The 24,134-nt window shown below is 34.2% G+C and overlaps 2 protein-coding genes across 2 annotated transcripts; one reads left to right on the forward strand and one right to left on the reverse strand.

Moving 5' to 3' along the window:
• Nucleotides 1-11,725: 11,725 nt before the first annotated feature.
• On the forward strand, nt 11,726-17,208 carry LOC112012378 (auxin-responsive protein IAA11). Its single transcript, XM_065759634.1, has 6 exons — nt 11,726-12,348; nt 12,682-12,684; nt 14,755-15,092; nt 15,703-15,829; nt 16,671-16,732; nt 16,823-17,208. Exons 1-6 carry the CDS (start codon nt 11,996-11,998, stop codon nt 16,870-16,872), a joined length of 933 nt encoding a protein of 310 aa, XP_065615706.1. The 5' UTR covers nt 11,726-11,995; the 3' UTR covers nt 16,873-17,208.
• A 1,189-nt stretch (nt 17,209-18,397) lies between these two features.
• LOC112012302 (MDIS1-interacting receptor like kinase 1) lies at nt 18,398-22,174 on the reverse strand. Its single transcript, XM_024044689.2, has 2 exons — nt 19,338-22,174; nt 18,398-19,076 (listed from the first exon to the last, which is right to left on the reverse strand). Exons 1-2 carry the CDS (start codon nt 21,988-21,990, stop codon nt 18,670-18,672), a joined length of 3,060 nt encoding a protein of 1,019 aa, XP_023900457.1. The 5' UTR covers nt 21,991-22,174; the 3' UTR covers nt 18,398-18,669.
• Between the last annotated feature and the right edge of the window lie 1,960 nt (nt 22,175-24,134).

Here is a 24,134-nt window from a genome sequence, read left to right on the forward strand (position 1 = left end):
ATTTAGTATGGGAGTGGTAAGTGAGATCATGGTTCTTAGGCACAATGGTTTGATCAACAACCAAGGCGTTACCACCTCACATTATGTTAAGCAGCTCTAAGGGATCTTATTCATATATAATTATATGGAATAACTCTTTGGTTTTTTAGAAGAGTGCTTGATGATAGACTATGCCTCAAGCCACTCGCTATAAATGAAATAAAATAAATTGAAGAAATTAAAATATATTAATGAGAGATGCATAAACAAATTTGCATGCATGTGGAGGATATTTTGACTAAACAAATTGACTTGCAACGTCCCCTCCTCTTTTGTCTTCGCCATTCTGCTGCCTTATTCCAAAAAAATCACAAACCAATCATGTTTTTGACTGGTCATTAGGTGTCCAATAACAAAACCACTTCCATGCCCAATCACAACAAATTTCCAATCACTTTCAATTGAAGATCTAGGGTACTCTTGATTTTGTTTGGAGGTTAAAGGTGGTGATCCTTCACCTTTTCTTAAGAATAGGTTACCACACAATTCTGGATTCCCTTCAAATGAAATATTTAGAAATGTATCAAATTAGCTTTCTTGTGGTATAGATCCCGTAAAGTTGTTCTAAGACACGTTAAAAGATTCGATGAAAGTGAGTTGTGCTAGTTGTTGAGAGATCTCTCCTAAAAACTCGTTTCGAAAAAGGTCCAATAATTCAAGTTGTGGTAGGTTTCCCATAAATGATGGTATATGACCAATGAACATGTTGTTGGACAAGTTAAGCGTGTTAAGCCCCTTGAGAGCTCCAAAAAATTCTGGAATCACTCCTTCAAATTTATTTCTTGAAAAATTAATGATTGTCAGGAATTATATTATTTTATCATATATTATTCTTAAACCCTTGTTTGTCCCTGTCATCGAATAATCATAACAATCAAGAAATCCCCTAAAGAAAGTACACACCTGCACTTGGATGTAACATAAGTAATCTATATCAACAAGTTTCATGTCAGTCAAATTTTGGAAGAAGTTTGAAGGCAACCAGTAAGATTATTGCAAGAAATGTCAAAGATGCGCAACTCATAAAACGTAATATTGAAATTAGGACCCACTATTGCACCACAAAATCCATTGGAGTGCAAAATGAAAATCTTCAACTTGCGGAGATTTCCTAATGAAAAGGGGAAAGTATTATTGATCTGATTGTTTCCAATATCAAGAATCTCTAGCCTTAAAATTGATTTTGGCACCTATGCACTCAACTTGTTTTAACCCAAATTAATCCTCCTTAATTAATTTGCTCCCACTTGTCCATGTATTAGGAATAGTGCCATACTCAATCAAAAAAAAAAAAAAGAATAGTGCCAGACAAAAATTGTTTCTTCTCAAGTTCAATATCACGAGAGAATCACTCATCATGCAAATTTTTCACAAGTTTTTCCCTTTTGTAGTGTTCAGGACTTGTTTTCTAGTGCCTCCTACGTGTTTGAGCGCTTCGACCAATGGCTCATTGATTGAACGGGTGATTCATGACCTAAAGCTTACATTGGGTCAAGCTCCAAACTAAGATTTTTTTTTTTTTTTTTTAAAGTATGGTTACATTTTAACTTTCATTATGTACGTAGTGTTCAGGACTTGTTTTCTAGTGCCTCCTACGTGTTTGAGCGCTTCGACCAATGGCTCATTGATTGACGGGGTGATTCATGACCTAAAGCTTACATTGGGTCAAGCTCCAAACTAAGATTTTTTTTTTTTTTTTTTAAAGTATGGTTACATTTTAACTTTCATTATGTACGTAGTGTTCAGGACTTGTTTTCTAGTGCCTCCTACGTGTTTGAGCGCTTCGACCAATGGCTCATTGATTGACGGGTGATTCATGACCTAAAGTTTACATTGGGTCAAGCTCCAAACTAAGGTTGTTTGTTTTTTTTTTTTTTTTTTTTTTTTTTTTTTTTTTTTTTTTTTTTAGTATGGTTACATTTTAACTTTCATTATGTACGTAGGTAATTATTAAAATTCCATTTTATCCTTTCATTACGTGGCTCATATTAGTTTTATTCATTATCTACTTTTTCGTAAGCAGTTCCATTATTTATTTATTGTAATGTTACATATATTATAGCTTTTATTACATTGGTCTTATGAACTGTGTGTCACAAATTAAAAAGAGGCAATTTAAAATCTAGCTATTAGATGATTGAAACCCAACAATTACATTTGTTGTTATATCAGTTTGTAAGATTTATGTAGTACATTTGTACTACCTTTAACATTTTTTTTTTTTTTTGGTGAAAATGAACTTTCATTAACAAACTAAAAAGCCTCTATGGAAGAGGATACAAACCGGTCATACAACGTGCCCACAGAATCTAGTCTAACAAGCAACTCCACCTTTGAAAGGGGGTGGATAAAAACAACAAAATCTTGCTCCAACAGAGCACCTCGCCTAGCTAAGTTGTCTACACACTTATTGCCCTCTCTAAAGCAGTGCATAATCTTGATATTAGGAATTTGTTTCAGACCCACTTTGCAATCAACAACTAGCAACTAGCGCAACTAAATAAAAAATATCTAAATTATTAATATAAAAATGTTATTAATAGTTTTCCCTAGGAGTGTCAATTTGGGTTAGCATGTCGAGTTCATGTCGTGTTAAGGTAGGGGTATTTGACTAAATGGCTTAACCCTAACCCGACCAATTTAATAATCGTGTCATGATCCTTCAACCCTAACCTGACTTGTTAATAAGGCGGGTTGACCTAACCCAACCCATTTGACACGCTTAATAAACGAGTCAAGTTGGATTGACACGAATGTAAACCAACCCATTTCAACTTACATAATATTAAATATAACATCCATCTAGAAATAATTTTTTTTACATCCCAAAAAGCAGTGCATACACTTCAAATCTTCAACCCACATTCAAAATAATATGTTTGGGTCGAACATTGACACCCCTAGTTTTCCTTTTCCCCTACACATCTTTTACACTATAGTGCATCATATATTATAAGCTAAATATTCATTCGAACAAAGTTTGTCTACAAAATTGGTTGTAATTTGAGATTACAACTTTACTCAATATCTTTTTACTGGGGGTAAATTTTGACAAATCCACCATTAGATAACATTTTCTTCTTATATCCTTTGTACTTGCAAAATTTCTAATAAATTAAGAATCAATAGTTAATTATGTCATCAATAAATTGTTTAAATTGAAAGTTTTTGTAGTTTAAAATTAGGGATAATTACACTTTACCCACCTGTGGTTTGACCCGATTTCTATGTGCCTACCCGTGGTTTCAATTTTGACACTTTACCCACCTGAGGTTCAGTCCGTTATTGCTCCGTAACCCACCTCCCTGTCTGCCGTTACTCTAACAAGTTTTCTTTCAAAATCAAAACACAAAATAGATCAAACACTCCTCTCCAGCAAAACACTCTCATCCACGTTTGCTCACCCACTTGAGAGCTTAGATGCTACAATGCTACCCACCACCTTATTTATTAGACCGAAAATCATCTGGGTTTTCATTTGGACAGACACTTCTTGTTGTTTAATTAATGTATATTGGCAGATTTTGTATTATTGGGTTTTGCTGTCAAAGCAGTAGGAGAAAGTATGTAAACCAATACTGAGTGAGCTACTCCAAAAATTTGGTGCTTGACCCAACAGATTTTGTATTCTTATTAAATTTTGTATTCTGATGTTTAGTAAATAATGCAATGATTTCATCTTTGAATTGTTTTCAAGAGCCACTAACAATAGCAAGGAAAATTGGTTTTCAAACATAAGTTTGGAGCATAAATTTGCAAGAAGATTCCAAGAATTCAAAACTTGGCAACTTTTCTAGCATTCTTTGTATTATTCTTTTATGCAAAGGTTCACAGCATTCCTTGAGGCAAAACACAACAACAACATTGAGGCAAAAATGAAAAATGTATAACTAATCATGTCCAGATCAAACCCAGAAAACACAATCAAACCCAGATCAAACCCAGATCCCACCACCACTAACCAACACAATCAAACCACCACCACCCCACCACCCCGCCGACCAAACAAAAGATCCACCCCACCGATCAGTCACCAAACCCACCGATCAGTCAACAAACCCACTACCACCATCGTTGATTTAAAAAAAAAAAAAGAGGAAGAAGGATTTCGCAATCATTAACGGACCGGGCAGAGGCCGAGATCGAGCTTCATTTTGGCCGAGACGGAGGCCGAGACCGGGGCAAAGGCCGAGATTGAGCTCCATTTTGGCCGAGACGGAGGCTGAGATCGGGGCGAAGGCCGAGATCGAGCTCCATTTTGGCCGAGACGGAGGCCGAGATTGAGCTCCATTCTTTCTAAACCACCGCCGGCCCTCTTCTTGGATCTGTTCCAAACTGCCGAGACGGATGCGAGAACGAAGGAAATCAGATGAAACCCATGAGATGAGAAAGAGAATGTTGTAGAAAATGAAACCCATCGGAGAGAACCCAGCAGAAAATGAAAGAACGAAAGAACCGAACCCAGTAGAAAATGAAAGAACCCAGTAGAAAAGTAGAAAATGAAAGAACCGAACCCAGTAGAAAAGCTTAATGCAAAGAAAAAATGAGCGTGAGAACCCAGATGAAAAAAAAAATGAATTGTTTTCTGTACATTGCACGCTTATTGATTGCTTTTGTATATAGTTGATTTAGATGTTTTATTATTGATTTGGTTGGGTTTTGATTTACTAGATTGGGAGATGTTTGGGATGAAATTTTTTGTATTTAGTTGAATTTGTGTGTACGAGAAATGTTGGAAAAGAAAATATTTGAGTACTGTCATTCTTCAGTAATTTGATGTGTTCTTCGTTCTTCAGTGTTTGATCTGTTTTAGGTTCTTTTTTTATGAGTTTACGTGTTAGAGTAACGGCAGACAGGGAGGTGGGTTACGGAGCAATAACGGACTGAACCTCAGGTGGGTAAAGTGTCAAAATTGAAACCACGGGTAGGCACATAGAAATCGGGTCAAACCACAGGTGGGTAAATTGTAATTATCCCTTAAAATTATGCATAAAATATAACCTTATAGATCATATAATAAATAATATCTGATTGGCACAAAATTTGACATGTGTATTAAGAGCATAAAGAACATACAATCTAATGGTTAGATTTTCAAAGTATGTAGTAATATTAATGATATTGAGTAACGTTGTAACCTAAGACTACAACCAATTTTGTTGCTAAACTTTTTCCTTTTCATAAACCCATGCGATGCAATGGATTCTTGAAAACAATAATACAATCATCTTTTTTTTTTAAGAGAAAATAATAATACAATCATCTATTATTGCACATAATCAAAAAAAATTCTAGAGACTCACAAATTTACTATAGCTAAATGGAGAAGATACAACCATCGCATAAAGTTTTACCTAATTCAAATACTTTTGAAAAATATAGAAAGATACATGAATGGATAGCAATGAATTTTTAAAATGTGAAGAATCATATCATAAATCATTTTCTGAGGAAGTATTAAAATTAATATTAGTAAGTTTACTTAATGATGCATGAAGCAAAAAACATAAACATATTCTTAAATTTAATTGGAAAAAAGGTTTAGCTCTAAACTAGTTTGGAGCTACCTTCCTCCAACACACTATACGGTAATTGAACAAACCATTCATGTATAATTTTAGTTATATACCCTTTTTAGTGAGTTATTTGGCTTGTTTAAATGATACACGGGTATAGTCTAATAAATTGTCACATTGTAAGTTAGCGTAGATAACTCCAAACTGATTAGCTCTAAAAATACTAAATTGAATATCAAATCAAATGTTGCACTTACAATTTGTAATTAATCTCCCAACAAAATAACAACAAAAAATCACACATCATTACTATCTTAAGTGAATTACAGAGTTATAGTAAATGCAAAAATATTTCTTGTGCTATATGTTATGACAAAGGGAACCTCAATATTGAATTTAATATAAACCAAATGGCAAAACCTAAAAAGATAAAGTGCTAGTAGATTTTAAAAATCTGCTAGTAGGTAATAAGGGTGCGCATCCAACCCATTAACCTAATGAAATTGACTAAATATAACCCAATTTGACACCTTGAGTTTTTTTCCTTGGATTGGTATGTGGCGTTAGGTTGGAATTTTATTTCAAGTCTTATGTTGGGTTTGGTTCAAGCTGATAGTTTTTCAACCCATTTGACCCAACCTGACCTACCACACACACACAAACACACACATATTTATTATTTATATTTATTTTACTACCCTTATTTTAATTTTTCTAGTTTGATTTATTTTGGCATTAAATATTTATTTTTGAAAATTTGGAATATAATTTAACATATTATGTGAATTGTAATAATTTATTAAAAAAGGTAATTAAATAATTAATGAAAATCTAAATTGTTACATGAAATGAAACATGTAAGCACAACCCACCAACCTAATCTGACTTGACTCGACCATGTGGATTGGAAATTCCTCAACTCGACAAATTTGAGTTAGGTTGAAAAAACTTAGATTTGGATAGCCGGAAAAAAAAAAAGAGTAATCCTAACTGGATTGTAGGCGGAATAGGTCAGTTGGGTTATAGGTCCATTTGTATTTTATCACATTAAAAAAAAAAAAAAAAAAAAAAAAAAAAAAAAAAAAAACTAGATTTAAAAAATAACAAATTCTCAATTAAAATAAAAGAACCAAAAAAAATTCTCATCGCCATAAAAGAACCAAAAATAAAATAAAATAAATGTCATGGACCATGTCAAATTATGAGCCTTCTCATGTACAATTTTTCTTGTTGCACGTAAAATAATAAAAAAGTTATATTTCCTAAAAAGATAATTAAAAAAAATCTTTACAAAAAAAAAAACATATTAGATAAAGAAAAATAAGTAAATATTTAATATGAATTGCCCCTCAATCTACTCAATGTTAGTAGCATATTCAATACTAGAAATCTTCATACTTGAGAATTGTTATTTGCCGTATATTTTCTCACCCTATTTACACTTAGCCCTACATATCCCATCATCCTAAAATTAAATAAATAAATACAATTATTTTAAAAAGGTTCAACAAGTCATATGGGTTGACTAACATGGGAAAATCAAGTAGGATCATGGGTCAATCCGTTTTTATTTTGGATAAAAAAATCTCGTGTTCAAATTGGATATTTTCTTTGAGATTTGGGTCAACTTATTGGCCGGGTCCAATTTTGCCGAGTCTAAAAAAATCCTTCAACCTAGCCTATCCCATATGCATACTCCTAAATAAAAAAGAAAAAAAAAAAAGTTAACAGATTTCTAAGAGCGCCAATTATAAGACCCAAATTTTAATACCATTTTCATAAAAAATTATAAAAATGTTGGGATAATTACATAAACTCACCTGTGGTTTGTCCCAAAATCACTTTGTCTACTCATGGTTTGAAAAGTGTCACTTTACTTACTTGAGGTAAGTTCGTTAGTCTCCCGTAACCCACCTCTATTAAAAACAGGGGTAAATAAGTATTTTTTACTTTCCTTTTATGTCTTTCTCCTCCCAAAAAAAAAAAAAAAAAAAAAAGAAGAAGAAAATTAGATCAGAAGATGCTATTTGTAAAAATTTAGAAACTTGCTCAAGAACTCCAATAAATCACAAAATATATTTTTGTAACACACTCAAAATAAAATAATACTAAAAGATAAAATTTACTTGCAACCTTAACTTAATGTATGAGAAAAAGAACACAGAAGGCAAAATCTCTCTCTCTCAGTGGTAGCTTTGGGTCATGGTGGCTTTGGTGGTAATTGTGGAGGAGCACAAGGTGGTAATCAGGGGCTCCTCAGTAAGGATACCCAAATTCCTCTCTAGGTACTCGCCTAGGTTCGAACTAGGGACCACAAATCTGATTCACGGATCCCAACCACTAGGCCACCCCTCTTGGGGCAGTTTTTGATCTTGTTTTCAAGCATTTTTATGTCTTTTTTTTTTTTTGTTTTGAGAGGAGAGAAACATAAAAAGAGAGCAGAAAAACACATTTGCTCTTATTTTTAATGGAACAAAGTTTAGCTACAAAGTTGGTTGTAACTTTAGGTTACAAACTCACTCAATAAAATAAATATTACTGCATATTTTGAAAATCTAACCGTTGAATTACATGTTTTTTACGCTCTTAATACACATGTTAATTTTTGTGTCAATCGGATATTATTTACTATATAATCTATAATATTATATTTTATGTATAATTTTAAATTACAAAAATTTACAATTTAAAAATGTGTTGATGATATAGCTATTGATCTTTACTTTTCTTAAAATTTTGCAAACATGGAGGATATAAGAAGAAGATGTAATCCAATAGTGGATTTGTCAAAATTTACCTCAAATAAAAAGATATTGAGTGAGTTTGTAGCTTAATGTTACAATCGATTTTGTATCTAAATTTTGTTATTTTTAATGAAGGTGGGTTACGGGAAACTAACGAAACTTACTTCAAGTAGGTAAAATGACATTTTTCAAATCACAAATAACAAAGTAATTCTGAGCCATACTACAAATAAGTTTATTGTAATTACCCCTACAAATGTTAGTTACTTTTCTCTTTTTTCTTTCTTAATTTTTTTAAAAATATTTACTAAACCAATAGTATCCCTTAACTCTTCCTTCAAACTTTATTGAAATGATGGTTAATTAAAACAAATAATGTAAGTCAGGGATAACAGGATCTATGTGATTATTGCTATGCAGGTTCACATTCTCAAGTGTTTCTCATTAAAAAAAAAAAAAAAAAAAAAAAAAAAAAGAAAAAAAGAGGTTTCACATCCTCTTCAAGTGGGCCCACACGTGCACAAAAATGTGTGAGGCAGTGGTGAACTCTGTCCCCTATGTTCATGACATTACTGTATTGCCGTCGAGCTCAGGCAATCCACGTGGCACACACACATCAAATTTCCCAAACTTTGAAGCCTTTTACTTTTATGTTAAAATGGAAATTGATAATTTTCACGGGACTTCTTGAAAACGTGTTTGTGTTAAATCGTACGTTTGTTTTGTTGGGTTCACATACGATATATATGCAATACCTTGTTTGTTGAGCTGTCTACATTGATGAATCCGATGCTGTGTGGTCCCCACGTGTCACACTTTTTCGTGATTACTATGTGGGACCCCACTCTTCAATTTATACTATAATAGTCTTATCTCCGACGTGGTGTCGTCGAGCCGTGTGATATACATATGTCCGATACTCTCTCTCTCTCTCTCTCTCTCTCACTCTCTACTTCGTGGGACCTTGCCTTGTCGGCTTGTCGTTGAAACTTGAGAGCACATCCTTTCGTGGGTCCTACGTCAGATAGACTTTTTTTAAATTTTCGAATTTATTACAACTATTTTTGCTCTATTTAATTTGGTTTGATGTTTTCAGAGGGGAGGTCACATGTTTCGACTTTCCATCCAAAAAATTAAAAATAAAAACTTACAATTAATTTTAGCTCTTGTTTCTTGTGGGGGTGTGTGTATATATAATTATATATATAAAAAATATTATAAGAATTTCTTTATGATAATTATTTATTTTTCTTTTAGGAAAAAAATAATGGTTATAATGTTACTTTCACATGTAAGAATTTCTATCAAACTAATTTGTTGATCAATTCAAGTTGTCAAAACTCAAAATAACTGTCTATTATGATTGATGTAGTTGAAATGTGATGTTGCAGTTAGGCATGATGATTACATTTTTACAAAAAAACTATGATTAGCCCACGGTCTTGGTTGAGTAAACTATGGACATAAGTTGTTCCCATGTCAAAATTTTTGTTTTGCATAATAAAATATTATAATTGGAGACTGACTTTTGAGATTGTATTGTTATGTTGGGCAATATTCGGCAAGATTAGGCTCAAATATTTATTAACTCTGACCTAAGCTTAGTAAACTCAACTACCATCAGCAAAATTAGGCATAATCCTCCTGGAGTTGTGTGGTGTGGTCCTACTAGGCACTAAGCTAGTGAACTTATATTTCGTTTTTGTGTACCTCTTATATTTTGATTTTTAATTTAATTGAAAAAATGGGGTGGCGGGTTTGATCATCTCCCTAACACATTAGGTAACTAAAAAGATGATTCATTTGTCAAGAGTCTTTTAACATAACTGACACTTCTTAAAGCTTCTAATGAATCTCTTATTTTTATTTTGATGATAATTTAATAGTTGGAAGAGAGTTGGATTCAAACGTTGCTTATCTCTTTTGAAAACTTCAATAAATGCCAATTGAGTTATCAAATTCTTAGTATAGATTAAGAATTTTTAACCAAAAATCTCATAAATCTTATAAGTTATTTTATGAATTATTAGACATCTTAGAGTCTATTTAGATAGAACTTATTTTGCTGAAAACTGAAAACACTGTAACAAAATAATTTTTAAATGTATGAATAGTATCGTGGGACTCATTTTTATTTTTATTTTTCTGAATAAAGTGCTTGTGGGTCTCATAAACAATGGATGAACAGTGCACTCTGTCGGAGAAAATCTGAAATGCGTAAACAGTGCATGGGTGAAAAAGTCAAACTTTACACAAAAAAAAAAAAAAATGAAAACGTAAACGCAGTAGACGTGGACGCAGATCTAAACAGATACTTAGGAACATTCCTGCATTAGCTTCAACAAACTGTAAGCTAAAATAATTTTTTGAATAGTGTCTTAATACATGTATTGAGCAACTATTTGCAGCTCAACAATCCAATTTATTTTACCATTTTATTCTCTCTCCACAAAAAGGACTCCCAAAGCTTGAGCTCTCCCCATTGGGTAGTAATCTGGTGGTGCGTTGTCGACAAGGATCTATTTGGGTTTGACGTGGTTGTGTTGGTCTGATCTAGAAAGTTTGAGAAAATGTTGAGCTGGGCAAGATAGGGGGAAGAAAAATTGATATTTGAATATAAAAAAACAATAATTAAATGAAATAGTAACATAATATTAAATATGATGTACTGGTCAAATGAAATAGGAATATAATATTAAGATAATGTTTGGAAACATATTATATTATTTAGTTGAAATTGAAATTTTTTTTATTGAAATTTTGTAAATAAAATTAAAAATTAGTTAAAATAGTATAATGAAACTCATGAATAGTATTAAAAAGTGTAATAAAACTCACAAATAATAACAAAAATAAATTAAATAATAAAATACGCTGTCTAATATAAGTTTATTCCAAAGGCAATTTTAATATGATGCACTAGCAAATTAGCTAAAAGTAATAAGAATCTATTTCGATACCACTTATTACTGAAAACTGAAAATATTATAACAAAATAATTTTTAAATGTGTGAATAGTGTTGTAAAATACAATTTTAAATAAAAATTTGTAGAAATTCATACTTGTAAGTCTCATAAACAGTAAACAGGACCCACACAAAAAACGCACAAATGCAAACGCCCTGCTATCCAAGTTAACGCTAAAAAGTGAAGATTTGAATCAAAATCTATCCAAAAGTGCATTGAGGCTAGCGTGAATACTCCAGATTACAAAATTGGAAAATTTTCATGAAAATTGAGAATATCTACAAGGAAGGAAGCATTCTAGAAGAAGAGCAAAAAACATGGTAGGAGGAAAGGAGAAAATATATTATTATAATAATAAGAAGTAAACAAGATTGATTGGTAATAGATTGGAGGCGCATAAACCAGACATGTGGGGCCATGGTGCAATTAATTAGTCACAAAACCATCAACATTCACCATTCACCACTCACCACCACCATCCACACACACACACCAACCCAACCCCTTTCCTGTTTCTTTCTTCTCTTCCTGAAACAAAAACCAAACAAACCCCACACGTTTCTCTTCTTTTGCAATTTGTCCCCTCCTTTCCTTTTCTGTTAAGAACCCCCTCTTAAACCCGCCACCTCTCTCCTTTGGTCCCCATCTTCTTCCTCTTCTTCTTCAAAAACAACTTCTGGGTCTCTCAGATTTTTTCACAAAAAACCAAAAACACTAGAAAGATTTTTGATGCAGGGTGTTGTTGTTCTTGGTGGTGCTACAAGAAGTGGGTCGATATCCACTCTGTCAATGGAGGACAACAACCTAGTCTTGTCCTCTGAGGATTCTTCTAGCCCAGATGAGTCTGAGCTTGAGTTGGCTCTTGGCTTAAGCCTTGGTGGTACTGCTTGCAAGCCCCAACAGCACTATGCTAGGATTTTGACTGCCAAGGATTTTCCTTCTGTGGGTTCTTCAGTTTCAGTTTCGGCTTCTTCTTCTTCGTCATCTTCATCTTCTTCTTGTTCCTCCTCTTTGAGCAGAGCTAATGTTACGGCTGGGACCAAGAGAAGTGCTGATTCTGTTGCTGCTGCTAATGGTGCCAGGTAATAAGACCTTTATGATTATAGGAATTAGGATTTTGCCTTTTAGTTTCTGTATTTTCTGCTTACTGTTTTAAGTTACGTTGTAATTTCAAGCTATTTAATTTGTGTGCCTTTAATCATAATTTTGAGCAGAGCTAATGTTACGGCTGGGACCAAGAGAAGTGCTGATTCTGTTGCTGCTGCTAATGGTGCCAGGTAATAAGACCTTTATGATTATAGGAATTAGGATTTTGCCTTTTAGTTTCTGTATTTTCTGCTTACTGTTTTAAGTTACGTTGTAATTTCAAGCTATTTAATTTGTGTGCCTTTAATCATAATAACATTTTTCCTCAGGTTGTCAGTTCATAACTTCGATCTCTCTCTACTAAGCTTTTTTGTTTTGTTTTGTTTTGTTTTTTGGTTAATGCAATCCTCTTTTTTTTTTTTTTTTTTTTCTTTTTTTGTGGGTTTGTTCTGAAACTGACACACTGTGACACATGTTTATTTTGGAATTTTTTTTTGGAATATTTGTTGTTGGGTTTTGATAGATCTGATACTTATAAACGTATGGGGCTTTTGATTACATTTATTTTGGGGGTTTAATTCCCATAAATAATCGTACGCGCTTACATGTGATAAATTGCAAATTTTAATGACCCCCATGATGAAGCTTAAAAAAATAACAACAAAATAATCTTGTTTTGTAATTATCTTCACATCTCCTTTGATTTGCATAACAAGTTTTGTTGGAACAACGAGTGTCTATTGACACAGAGATTTGTGTTATTTTGGCAATAGGACTTGTGCCCTGCCTTTCCTTTGTCTAATGGAAGACCCAAGCTTTCTCTTGTTTGGGCTCAAAAAATTGAGAAATCCAATAAATAGTTGTCTCCCACTTGGCACCCAAAACAACAAGGAATAAGAATCATCTAAGCATATCCCTCAATTAATAGTTTTCAAGAAGATAAAGGCACTATGTTTTTCTCAAACATGACACTAACTAACATGAATGATTTCAAGACAAGCTGACACTAAAGATTATAATATAACACAGTTGAAATTTTCGATTGCCTTGATTTAAAGCAATTGTTGAAATCACACAAGAGACTAATATTGGCATGATTTCATCCTAGATCCTGTTGATTGCAGGAGAGTTAATGATAAGTTATGTTCACACAAAACTCTTATGAAGTTCCAAGTAAATTTGATGATGGGTACAGATGGATCCACAATAGATACATCTTAATACATTGCTGATGTGATGCAAATAAGAATAGCATGTGTGTTAGTGTGTATGTTATTGGATCTGACACTTCTAAATCAGCTGTACATCTTGATTTAGCATTTACTCATTTAAATTTGTGGATCGAAATCAATCCTTCAATTGACCCAATATTCTAATTCAGTAGATCCACCTAATGTAATACAACAATAAGTGTAACAGAGTATTTCAAAGGCATAAAATGTTTGAGAATGCTTTCATAGTCAAATTGTGTTAAATTGGCACTTCTTTTCCAATATAATAAATTTGAAAAAAAAAAAAAAAAGCAGGCTCAACAATCTTTCACATTGGATTCTTGGAATGGGAAGTATTCATTATTGCATAGAAAGTTTTAATATTTCAAGGGGGAAGTTGCCCCCTCCCCCAACCAATAATGATTTGTAATTGGATCTTGCATGGTCTTGCTTTCAAGTTCAATCTTGCCTAGAGCTTTCTTAATTGGCAATTAGTTGTGAACTTTTGAGTATCATAATATCACTGACTTTTCCTCTTGTTGTTCTGTGGCTGAACTAGTACATTGTTCTTTTTTTTTGTGGCTGAACTAGCATGTATGGTTACCGAGCAACATTGTCCTGGCTGGAGTTGTTGCATTCGTGTCTTTTGTTTTGAAACCATTATAGAGCAGAACTAATGGTTTTGCTTGTCTTGTCCAAAAGTGCCATCAAATTGGTGATTTTGACATCATAAGGAGTGGTTCACCAACATGTGTTTGTTGGCTTCTGAACAGTTTTAAGTAAATTTTTGCTGTTTGAAAGTTTCTTATGTAGAGTAGATTGTTGGCAGTATCATGCCTATTCTATAAGATAAAATTACTTCTTGATGCCATGGCCCTTTAATTCTGTCATTACTGTTTGGGATCTAATTACTTGTCTTGAAGGTGCAGAAAAATCTTGTAGAATGCAAAAAAAAAAAAAAAAAAAAAAATCTTAATTTTTCTGGTATTGAGATTTTGTTGACATTGGTTTTTTCTATTTGTTAAAAAAAAAAAAAAAAAAAAAATCTTAATTTTTCTGGTATTGAGATTTTGTTGACATTGGTTTTTTCTATTTGTGCTACATATTATTGAATTGGGTGGTTGCATTTCAGCAACCTGTTGTCTTAGTTTTTTTTTTTTCTCCACTGATGTTCTTATTGAATTCTTGCAGCAGTCAGGTTGTGGGATGGCCTCCTATAAGATCATATAGAATGAATAGTTTGGTCAACCAAGCAAAATTACCAGCCACTGAAGAATTCAGCTCACTGATTGGGAACAGTAAAAACAGCAATTCTGTGGTTGGGAAGGGAACTAACAATTGCAGTGACAAGAACAATGGTAGTGCCAAAGAAAATGGGCGCTCAAGGAGTTCTCTGTTTGTGAAGGTGAATTTGGATGGAACTCCTATTGGAAGGAAGGTTGATCTGAGTGCACACAGATGCTATGAAACCTTGGCACAAACCCTGGAGGATATGTTTCACACATCAACTTCAACAATAACCTCAATACGTGAGTGTTTCTTATACCATTTATTTTAAATTTCAGAATGAAGAATCAAGAACCCTTTCAAAGACTGATTTTATGGTTTAAAAAGCCAGGTCTCTCTGCACAATTAATTGTTGTTTACTTCTATGTTTTGTGCACAAGCTGACTTGGAATGTGACTCAAAAATGAAATATTGTGATGTTTTGTTATCTTATTAGCTTTTAATAAATCCAGATTGGGTAATTTGAGATCTATGTTCACTAGTTAATGTGAGATATCATGTGTTAGTTTACTTCTTATATAAGCGAAGCTTTCAAGTTACAATTTGAAACTTTGGCGTTAGCCTTTGTACATTCAAAAACTGATTCCTTAATATTTAGTCTTTTTCCATTGGGTATTCCAACAATTTTTAAATTTCGTATAGGAACAATAATATTTTCTCTAAATTTGGAAGCAGTAGAAGCGTTGGATAATTTAAGATTGAAGCAAAATGTCAAATCTAAGAAGTGCTTTTAATCCAATCCTTCTTCAATGATTTTGTCTTGGATGATAGTGTGTGTTTATAGTTATTCATGATTTGGATTTTTTGCTTTTATGTCTTTTAAACTAAGTGGTGGTGTTGGTAATTGATTAGGATCAAGTGGGGAGGAACATGACAAAGCAACAAGATCATCAAAAATGCTGGATGGATCATCTGATTTTGTGCTTACATATGAAGACAAAGAGGGAGACTGGATGCTTGTTGGGGATGTTCCTTGGGGGTATGTATAATATGTTTCATCATTATCTGATCTGATGATGAATAGCCTAGGAATTCATGAGGATAAGGTTCTCAGTACTGTGACACTGCCTTGTCCACCTAGTACTTAATTTGTTACTTAGGTGTCGTGTTGGCATTGCCTGGTTACTGCAGCCATAATGCAGGTTGTGGTTGTTTTATTCCGCTGTAGCACAATGGCAATTCTTGATGATGAACTTGAGTTGTTTTATAGAAATATGCAAGATTGGTGCAAGACACTTGCAGCCATTAATCTCATTGAATTCATTTGGCAAAGGGCCATTGAATTTATCCTGAATTGATCAAAAACTCATCTTAATTAATTTTCATTCCAATTTCTGTGTCATAACGTGTACTTTGAATTAATTGTTAGCTTTGAATTTGGGTTATGTTTGTAGGAAATACTAGGAAGAGCTCACTATAATGTTAAATGGGGTATAACCTTGGAACTATTAACATTATTGCTGCTGAGGTTCAAAGTTTCTGGTCATGTAGGTGGGGGGAGGGCTTCAATGAAGTGCTCGCTTGATAATTGTCTTCCATGCTCCATGTGCGAACATTCTGGGTTTTATTCTAGGATTTATGTTCCATGACAAATATAAGAGTAAAGAATGTTGAGTCTTAGAATAGGTAAAAAAAAAAAAAAAAAAAACACAAATTAATAAATCAAGAGCATAGAAATGAACTTTGAGCTGAGTTTGTCTTTTTTAGTAAATTTTATGTACTCTTGGTGTTTTTATCCTCTACCTTTTGATCTCTGTTTTGTCATATAATCTGGTTTGATTATCTAAATTCTTTTCTTTTATTCTTTAAATTGCATTCAGGATGTTCATTAACTCTGTAAGGAGGCTAAAAATTATGAGGACATCCGAAGCTAAGGGACTTGGTAAGTAGCTTTGCAATCAACACTAGGTTTCAGCTCTAGAAAGCTGCATTTCTACTTGTTTCATGTGGTAAAATGACTCTTAATCTGCAGCTCCAAGGTCAGAAGAAAGGAATGGGAGGCAAAGAACCAATCCCATCTAGACCTGGTTTTCAGAACTTTAGCAACTGACGATACATGGCTTGAAAGTGATATACAAAAGAGAGAAAAAGTTACAGCATAGTCAATGCATTTTGAAAAGTAATGATTGATCCACGGCTCTTCTATTTGTTTTGGATTGTGCTTTTCTTGAATATATATATATGTATATTTTTTCTGTTCAGTTGTTTTTGTTACTATACTCCTGGGAGTTCTATCCCTGCCTTTTGGAAGCCACAGGCGTCTTAGTTTTCAATGCCATACTGCTATACACATGCATAGTTCAGTAAATATTGTTTGTTTATGCTGTAAATGTGAGTGTTTCAATGTGTTTGTTTTAAGCTTTCTGCAGGCTACAATGGGTCTTTTTTTAAATTTTTTTTTTTTTTTTTAGTATTGGTTAATGGAGAGATTTTGTATGTGTTGGGTAAAATCCTTAATTCCAACTTCTTTTTTTTGGTAAACAATGGGAAAACTTCACGACCTTCAAAATTATGATCTTTTACTGGGGACCTGATTTAACAGATCTTGCTTTATATGAAGCTCTAATACAAATAAAATCAAAGGTGGAAAATTGATGGCAATATCGGATTGTCATAATCAAATCTCATGTTTGGAAATGATGATGATTGAGAAGATATTGAGTCACAGGATCGCTTGATATTGTGTCTTGTGCCTAATTACAATTTATTTTGTCATGTTCACCAACATAAGTTCTCTGGCGGGAATCCTTTGTGCTTTGGGATAATTAATGTGCCTGTCATCCACTAGTTTTGGCTTGGTATGTATCTAGGACTTTTAATTTTAGATTTTCAGATATTGTGACTAAAAGACTGACATTGGCTGAATGGATCGCATTAGGAGGCATGTATTTGTCACAAACTAATAATAGTAGCAGCATCATTCAGAAGTCTGCAACCAATTTCCAATAATTCCAACATAGATAAGATAACGACATAGTGACCAGTTTTGTTGCCTTGAAATGAGCAGGAAGACAAGGAAAAGCCAAACGACTTCATGGTCACGAAAATCCACTGATTGGATATTCTCTATTTCACTCTCACATAGAAAATTTGAGTTCCCCAAAAGTTTGGTATAAATAATTGATATCACGGAAAAGCTACCATGGTTTAGGTTAATATTGTCAAATGAGATTCTTAAGTGGTAAATAATTTTTCTAAGGCCTATAAAAGGTTAGCTAAGCGGCTTCTAAAAGATTATTAACAGTCTATTTTCTGCAATAGGTTTGGGTCAAATGACAGCTTTTCCTATAAGAATAGGGTGAAATGTAGATTCATTTGGATGTGTGTAATTATCAATTAAGAAATGTATAGGCTTCATTCTTGTTAAAGTTAGGCTTCATGTGTAATTTATCAATTAGGTTGTACCCCAAATTGTTGAGTACTTTGAAGAAAACTGGGGAACATCTTGACTAATAAATTAAGGAAAGAATATATGTCTAATGAGTTGAAGTAAATTCTACGGTTCAATCTTGTACTTCATGGGTCAATGAATGGCATGGTAGCCAAGTTTTTGAGCGTTCTATCTTCACATGACACAATTTATTCATGTTACTCTAAGAATGAGTACAAATAGGCCTCTCTATTCTTGAATACAATCTCTGCTATTACACAAAAAAGGATGGCTTTATTTGCAAGAAAAAATATAATTTCATATACCCATTAATATCCTATAGACACAAATATCGAACAATGATTACGAACATCAAAGAAAGGCAATTCTAGGTACAAAAGAACAAATGTAACAATGACACGGCCAGAGGGGGGAACTCAATTTTGTTCCTACAGAAGGCCATTTACTGGTGATGTGGTAAAGACAGGCTTGTCTTTGTTAGTTGTATTTCCTTCATTGTTGCTACTGCTTTTTCTCCTAGGCTTTGCCTCTCCTAGCATTGTGATTACATCCCTCATGGAGGGTCTATCCTTTGGGAACTTGGCAGTGCAAAGAAGTGCTAGTCTAAGGACTAATAGCATCTCTTCCTGAACAAACTTGCAATTTCCTACATTGGGGTCTAGTGCTTCTTCTAATGCTTTATTGTCTCTAACTTTCCTCCGTATCCACTCAACAATGTCGACTGATTCTCCAAACTCGGGATCTAATGGCTGCTTTCCTGTGAGAAGCTCCAGAAGCACCACTCCATAGCTGTATATGTCAATCTTTTCGTCTACCTTCAAAGTGTATCCATATTCTGCAAAGGAATTGTGAAAATTACAAAATTGTCAGCACCGCATAAATATAAGTTTCTTTGCAATCCACCCTAATCGTTAATCTACTCCATCTTAAGTACAGAAAAGTTCACGGGTCTAGAGTTCCTAAATTGATTAAAGCCCTGAACTATTTTCGAGTAGTATGTATTTATTCTAACCAGTTTTCAGATCTCTAACAGACTGACTAATTATTAATTAATCATTTGCTAGCTATTGCAAATAAAAGCAGAGTAGTAACTGACCTGGAGCTATGTAGCCATAGGAACCAGCCACCATTGAAACTGTCTCATTCTTCCGGATCATCATCCTTGCCAACCCAAAATCAGCAATCCTTGCCTCCAGATTTGCATCAAGCAGTATGTTATTCGATTTGATATCTCGATGGATAACAGGTGGGTGACAATCATGGTGGAGATATGCAAGCCCTTGTGCGACTCCTAGTGCTATGTTATACCTTGAAACCCAGTCTACAAGCAATCTTGCTGCTAGCTTGCCATGCAAGGCTTCCCCAAGGTTGCCATTTTGCATAAACTCATAAATTATCATTACATTGGTGTCATTATGAATACATCCTAATAACCGAACAATATTTCGATGCCTTAACCTTCCAAGGACATGCACCTCTCCAACAAGGTCATTGCTGTTTCCAGTTTCAATGTCGGCTGATGATCTCCATAGCTTTTTGACTGCTACAACTGCATTTAGTTGAGGCATCTCAGCCTTATACACAGTCCCAGTAGCCCCCATTCCAATTACATTTGATTCCTTAATGCAAGCCAAAATGTCAGCAGAGGTGAAACCAAGCCTCTGGAATGCCATCAATCTCCATGGCCACTCACCATTGCCTGTTTCAAATCTTTCTTCGAAGCAACTTCCATTCGAATACCACCTTTTATAGAGAGTCCGAGCACCAAAAAGAGCAATCAAAATTGCTAAAAAGGATGAAATTCCAGTGATCCATCCAGCAATGACGTGCTTAGCATGCAATCTCCCCTGTCCTGATGTGAATGCCAAAATTCCACTGCAGGGAGGGAGAACACCACCACATAGACCAGGGTTTCCCACTAGATCATCTGGGTTAATAGTTCTTAGCACACCATTTGTTGGAACAGGTCCTTCTAGTTTGTTGTATGAAACATTGAGCATTTCTAAGGCTGGAGAAATTCCAAAGTTGTCTGGTATTACACCAGTCAAAGAGTTGTTGGATAGATCAAGAGTGGCCAAAGTGGGCATCATTGAAACTTCCTTGGGGATTTCTCCGGTCAGTCGGTTGTTCCCGAGATTCAAAGATACCAATTTCTGACATGAAGCAATGCTTGCTGTAATGCTTCCATAGAAATGGTTCGATGAGAGATCAAGCACAGAAAGCGAAGGACAGTCTTGGAACTGGCCAGAGATTTCATCTTCTAAGTTGTTGTTCGAGGCCAGGAAGGTTTGCAGATTTGGAATGGAAAGAATGGTGGAAGGCAGAGAAGATTGGAGGTGGTTATGAGAGAAATCAATAAAAGAAAGTGATGTAGAAGTAGAAATATCATCTGGGATCTGACCAGTAAGACTATTATTTGCCAATTCTAACCTGTCAAGCTTCCCAAGTTTGCCAAGCCCCACAGGAATTGTCCCAGAAATAAAATTATTCTGCATTCGAACACGGGCAAGTGAGAGACATGTTGATAAGCTACCTGGAATTGGCCCCAAAAAGGCATTGTTGAAAAGAATGAGCTTTGTGAGATTGCCCCCATTGCACACACTCGGTGGAATCTCACCAGAGAATGCATTGGATGACACGTCCAACCACTGCAATGGTGAATTCTTGCCAAGATCACTGGGCAATGAGCCTGATAAAGAATTGTTCCACAGCTCAAGAACCAGTAACTGAGTCAACCCTCCTAGTCCAGTAGGAACTGAACCTGACAACTTGTTGCTCATAAGATTCAAGAGCTGCAAGTTCTTCAGCTCAGCTATCTCAGCTGGAATTTCTCCTGACAACATGTTAACAGAGAGATCCAGATAAATTAATGCAGTGATGTTGCCAATGGAACTTGGAATTCTGCCTCGAAAATTGTTCTTGTACAAGTATACTGTCTCTAGTAGCTTTAGCCTTCCCAATTCAGCCGGAATCTCACCACCAAGATTGCCAATTGCCAAATCAAGATACTTGAGATTGGTGAGATTTCCAAACTCCACTGGGATTCCACCTTCGAATTGATTATAACCAAGAATAATTCTTTCTAGGGATGAAAGCTGGCCAAGTTCCCCTGGTATTTTCCCTGTGAGATTATTACCAGAGAGGCCAAGAAACTTCAACTTGTCCATGTTCTTGTAGGACTTGGGAATGTGGCCTTGGAAGAAATTCCCTCTGAGATCCAGGATCTCCAAGGTAGTAGCATTTCCAAGATCCTCAGGTAGAAAACCTGAGAAATTGTTGCTCGAAGCATTTAAGGTTTTTAGGCCAGCCAACCTTCCTAGGCCTCCTGGAAAGTTTCCTATAAAGGAATTCTGGCTGACATCAAGGCTCTTCAGTGCTGTGAGATTGGAAATTGAATTTGGGAATGACGAGAAGTCATTGTAGCTCAAATTGAGAGAAGTGAGACTTTTTAGCCATTGCAAGTCATCTGAGATACTGCCGCTGAGATTCAAGTGAGAGAGATCAAGCTTTTCAACAGCTCCATTGGAGGTGCACCACACTCCAGTCCAGTTACAATGAGTTGCATTCCCTCCTGCTGCATTGTCCGGCAATTTCCAATTCTGGAGGCTATCTAATGGATCAATAAAACCCGCTTTTATTGAAAGTAGAACATTTACTTCATCATCAACTGCAGCAGCAAGACCAATAACATAACAACCAATGTAACAGTACAAAAAGAACAATGAAAACAACTGGGTTTTCAGTTGCATCTTGTTATTCCTTATTTTTCTTTCTTGATGTCTCAGTTTACCACCATTTTCCACTAGCTGACTGAAACAGCTAGAATGAAAGATGGATGATTTGGGAAAAAAAACTGAGTTGGAGAGTGAGTGTTAGTGTTTGTTTTATGAAGTAGTAGTGCAAAGAAGATTGACTAATATCATATGCGCTGGTATATAAATATTAATAAATTTGAATGATTAGTTTCCATTTTTATTTTTTGAGTGACTCGTGAGGTCTTGGGTACTGCAACAGCTGTTAATCAGCAAGTAATGACGGGGAAGGTTTGGACTTATTGGAACCTTCTCCGACACTAAACATGGGGAAGGAATGTGTTCTTACAATTCATGCATTGTTTCTTCTTTAACTGTTTCTGCTATGATAGTCAACTTGAGTGAGTCCTCATAATGTGCTTACTGGTTTATCTCATTATTTTCTTCCACTAATAATTTCAGTTTAACACTTACTAGTTTCAGAAAATTATTACCAATATAGATTAAACAATTATAGAGTATTAAGTATACTGTATATATGTGGTGTCCCATAGAGTAAGTTGAGTTTCATGTGCCATTCCACTCCACTTTGATCAAAAGAAAACAAATTTTTTTTGGCAATGGATTAACTTATGACTAATGTTAGAGTCACAATATTTTTCATAACTAATATGGGCTATGATTGGAAACAGCACTTTTATTAGTTCTTACAGAAATCATTTTTATTACGCATCAATCACAACAAGTTATGTCAATAGTCATAAAAAATGTGGTGTTAGTCATGTCCTGAATATACTTGGTTCTATCTAGCTAGAGTATTGTTGGTTTTCACTTTTCAGCCCTTATTTGGTGGGAAGATATAATATAATTTCTATGTAAAAAAACCTTATGGCATTTACCTAGTACATGGAATAGATTATAGATAAAAGCTTAGATTATTTTTGATTATTTTTACAATCTTTAGGGGCTTTACACGAGTGTGCAAGTGGAACCCAAAGCCTGAAGCTCAAATCATTTAGATTTCATCTTAAGACTTTTCCACAGGTATAGGGTAACTTCTAAGTATGACAAAGATTCAGAATGATGCATAACATGGACCCATATAAGCATAGAGAATGTAAATTAAAGGTGGGGAACCCCAACAGAGGACATTGATGTACATGTGATCAAACCTGGCATCAAAAACGAACCCATGTGATTTTGGGAATTATTTTCCCTAAATTAGCCAAAAGAAACCATATGACTCAAAATTATATTACACAATTAAAGGGGGGAAAAGAAAAAATAAAATAAAATAAAATTTTGTAAACATGTTAGTTGGAAAAGTACATAAGGTTTTGGAAATATTTTAAGAGCACCACCAGATCTTACACATCATCCACTTAGCCTTTAATGTTTAATTAGCCTTGATAGTTCAATCAGCGGGTTAGCTATTCACAATGATTAAGTGTGAAGGAATCTTTCCATGTTATGGGATGAAGCAAACATAAAAACAAACCTCTCTTTTTAAAATCCTATTTTGTCAAAAGAAAAAAGAAGAAGAAGTGGAGGATAATTTGATATGGGCCACACACCAAATGTTGATTTGTGACTCTGTGAGGTATCCTTAAAATTCTAATATTAGCCATAAAAGAAGTTCTTTATTCCTTTTCCTACTTTTTTTTTTTTTTTTTTGGTTTTGGTTGTCCAATTAAATGAAATATTTCATTTATCTTATATCAATGCTCTTGCAAAATTTTCTTTTCCCTATTTAGAACCATTACAAGAAGGGAGAAAAATAAAGTGACAAACTTGACCTTTTAATTGAGGGGAATGCCATTCTCAAAAAATTAAAAAAAAAAAAAAAAAAAAAAAAAAAAAAAAAAGGAAGAAGAAGAGAGAAAAGAGGGGCAGACAAAAAGGGAGTGCACAAATCAAAAGCAAAATAAAATAAAGAAAGGGGTGGCAGCAAATAGAAGGAAATGGTTAGAAAGTGATTCACATAATCAATCATGGTCTGAGCCCACCAACCGCCATTTCTCTCACTGACAAAATTTTATTTTTCTCAACCTTTTTCCTCTCCTTTGTACTTTCACATGCACACATGTGGACCTGCTGGACTAAATGTTTTTTAAAAAAGAGAGTAATTGATGCACTTTTAA

The sequence above is a fragment of the Quercus suber genome, unplaced genomic scaffold (genome assembly GCF_002906115.3).
Source record: "Quercus suber isolate HL8 unplaced genomic scaffold, Cork oak 2.0 scaffold_336, whole genome shotgun sequence".
NCBI classification, from domain to species: Eukaryota; Viridiplantae; Streptophyta; class Magnoliopsida; order Fagales; family Fagaceae; genus Quercus; species Quercus suber.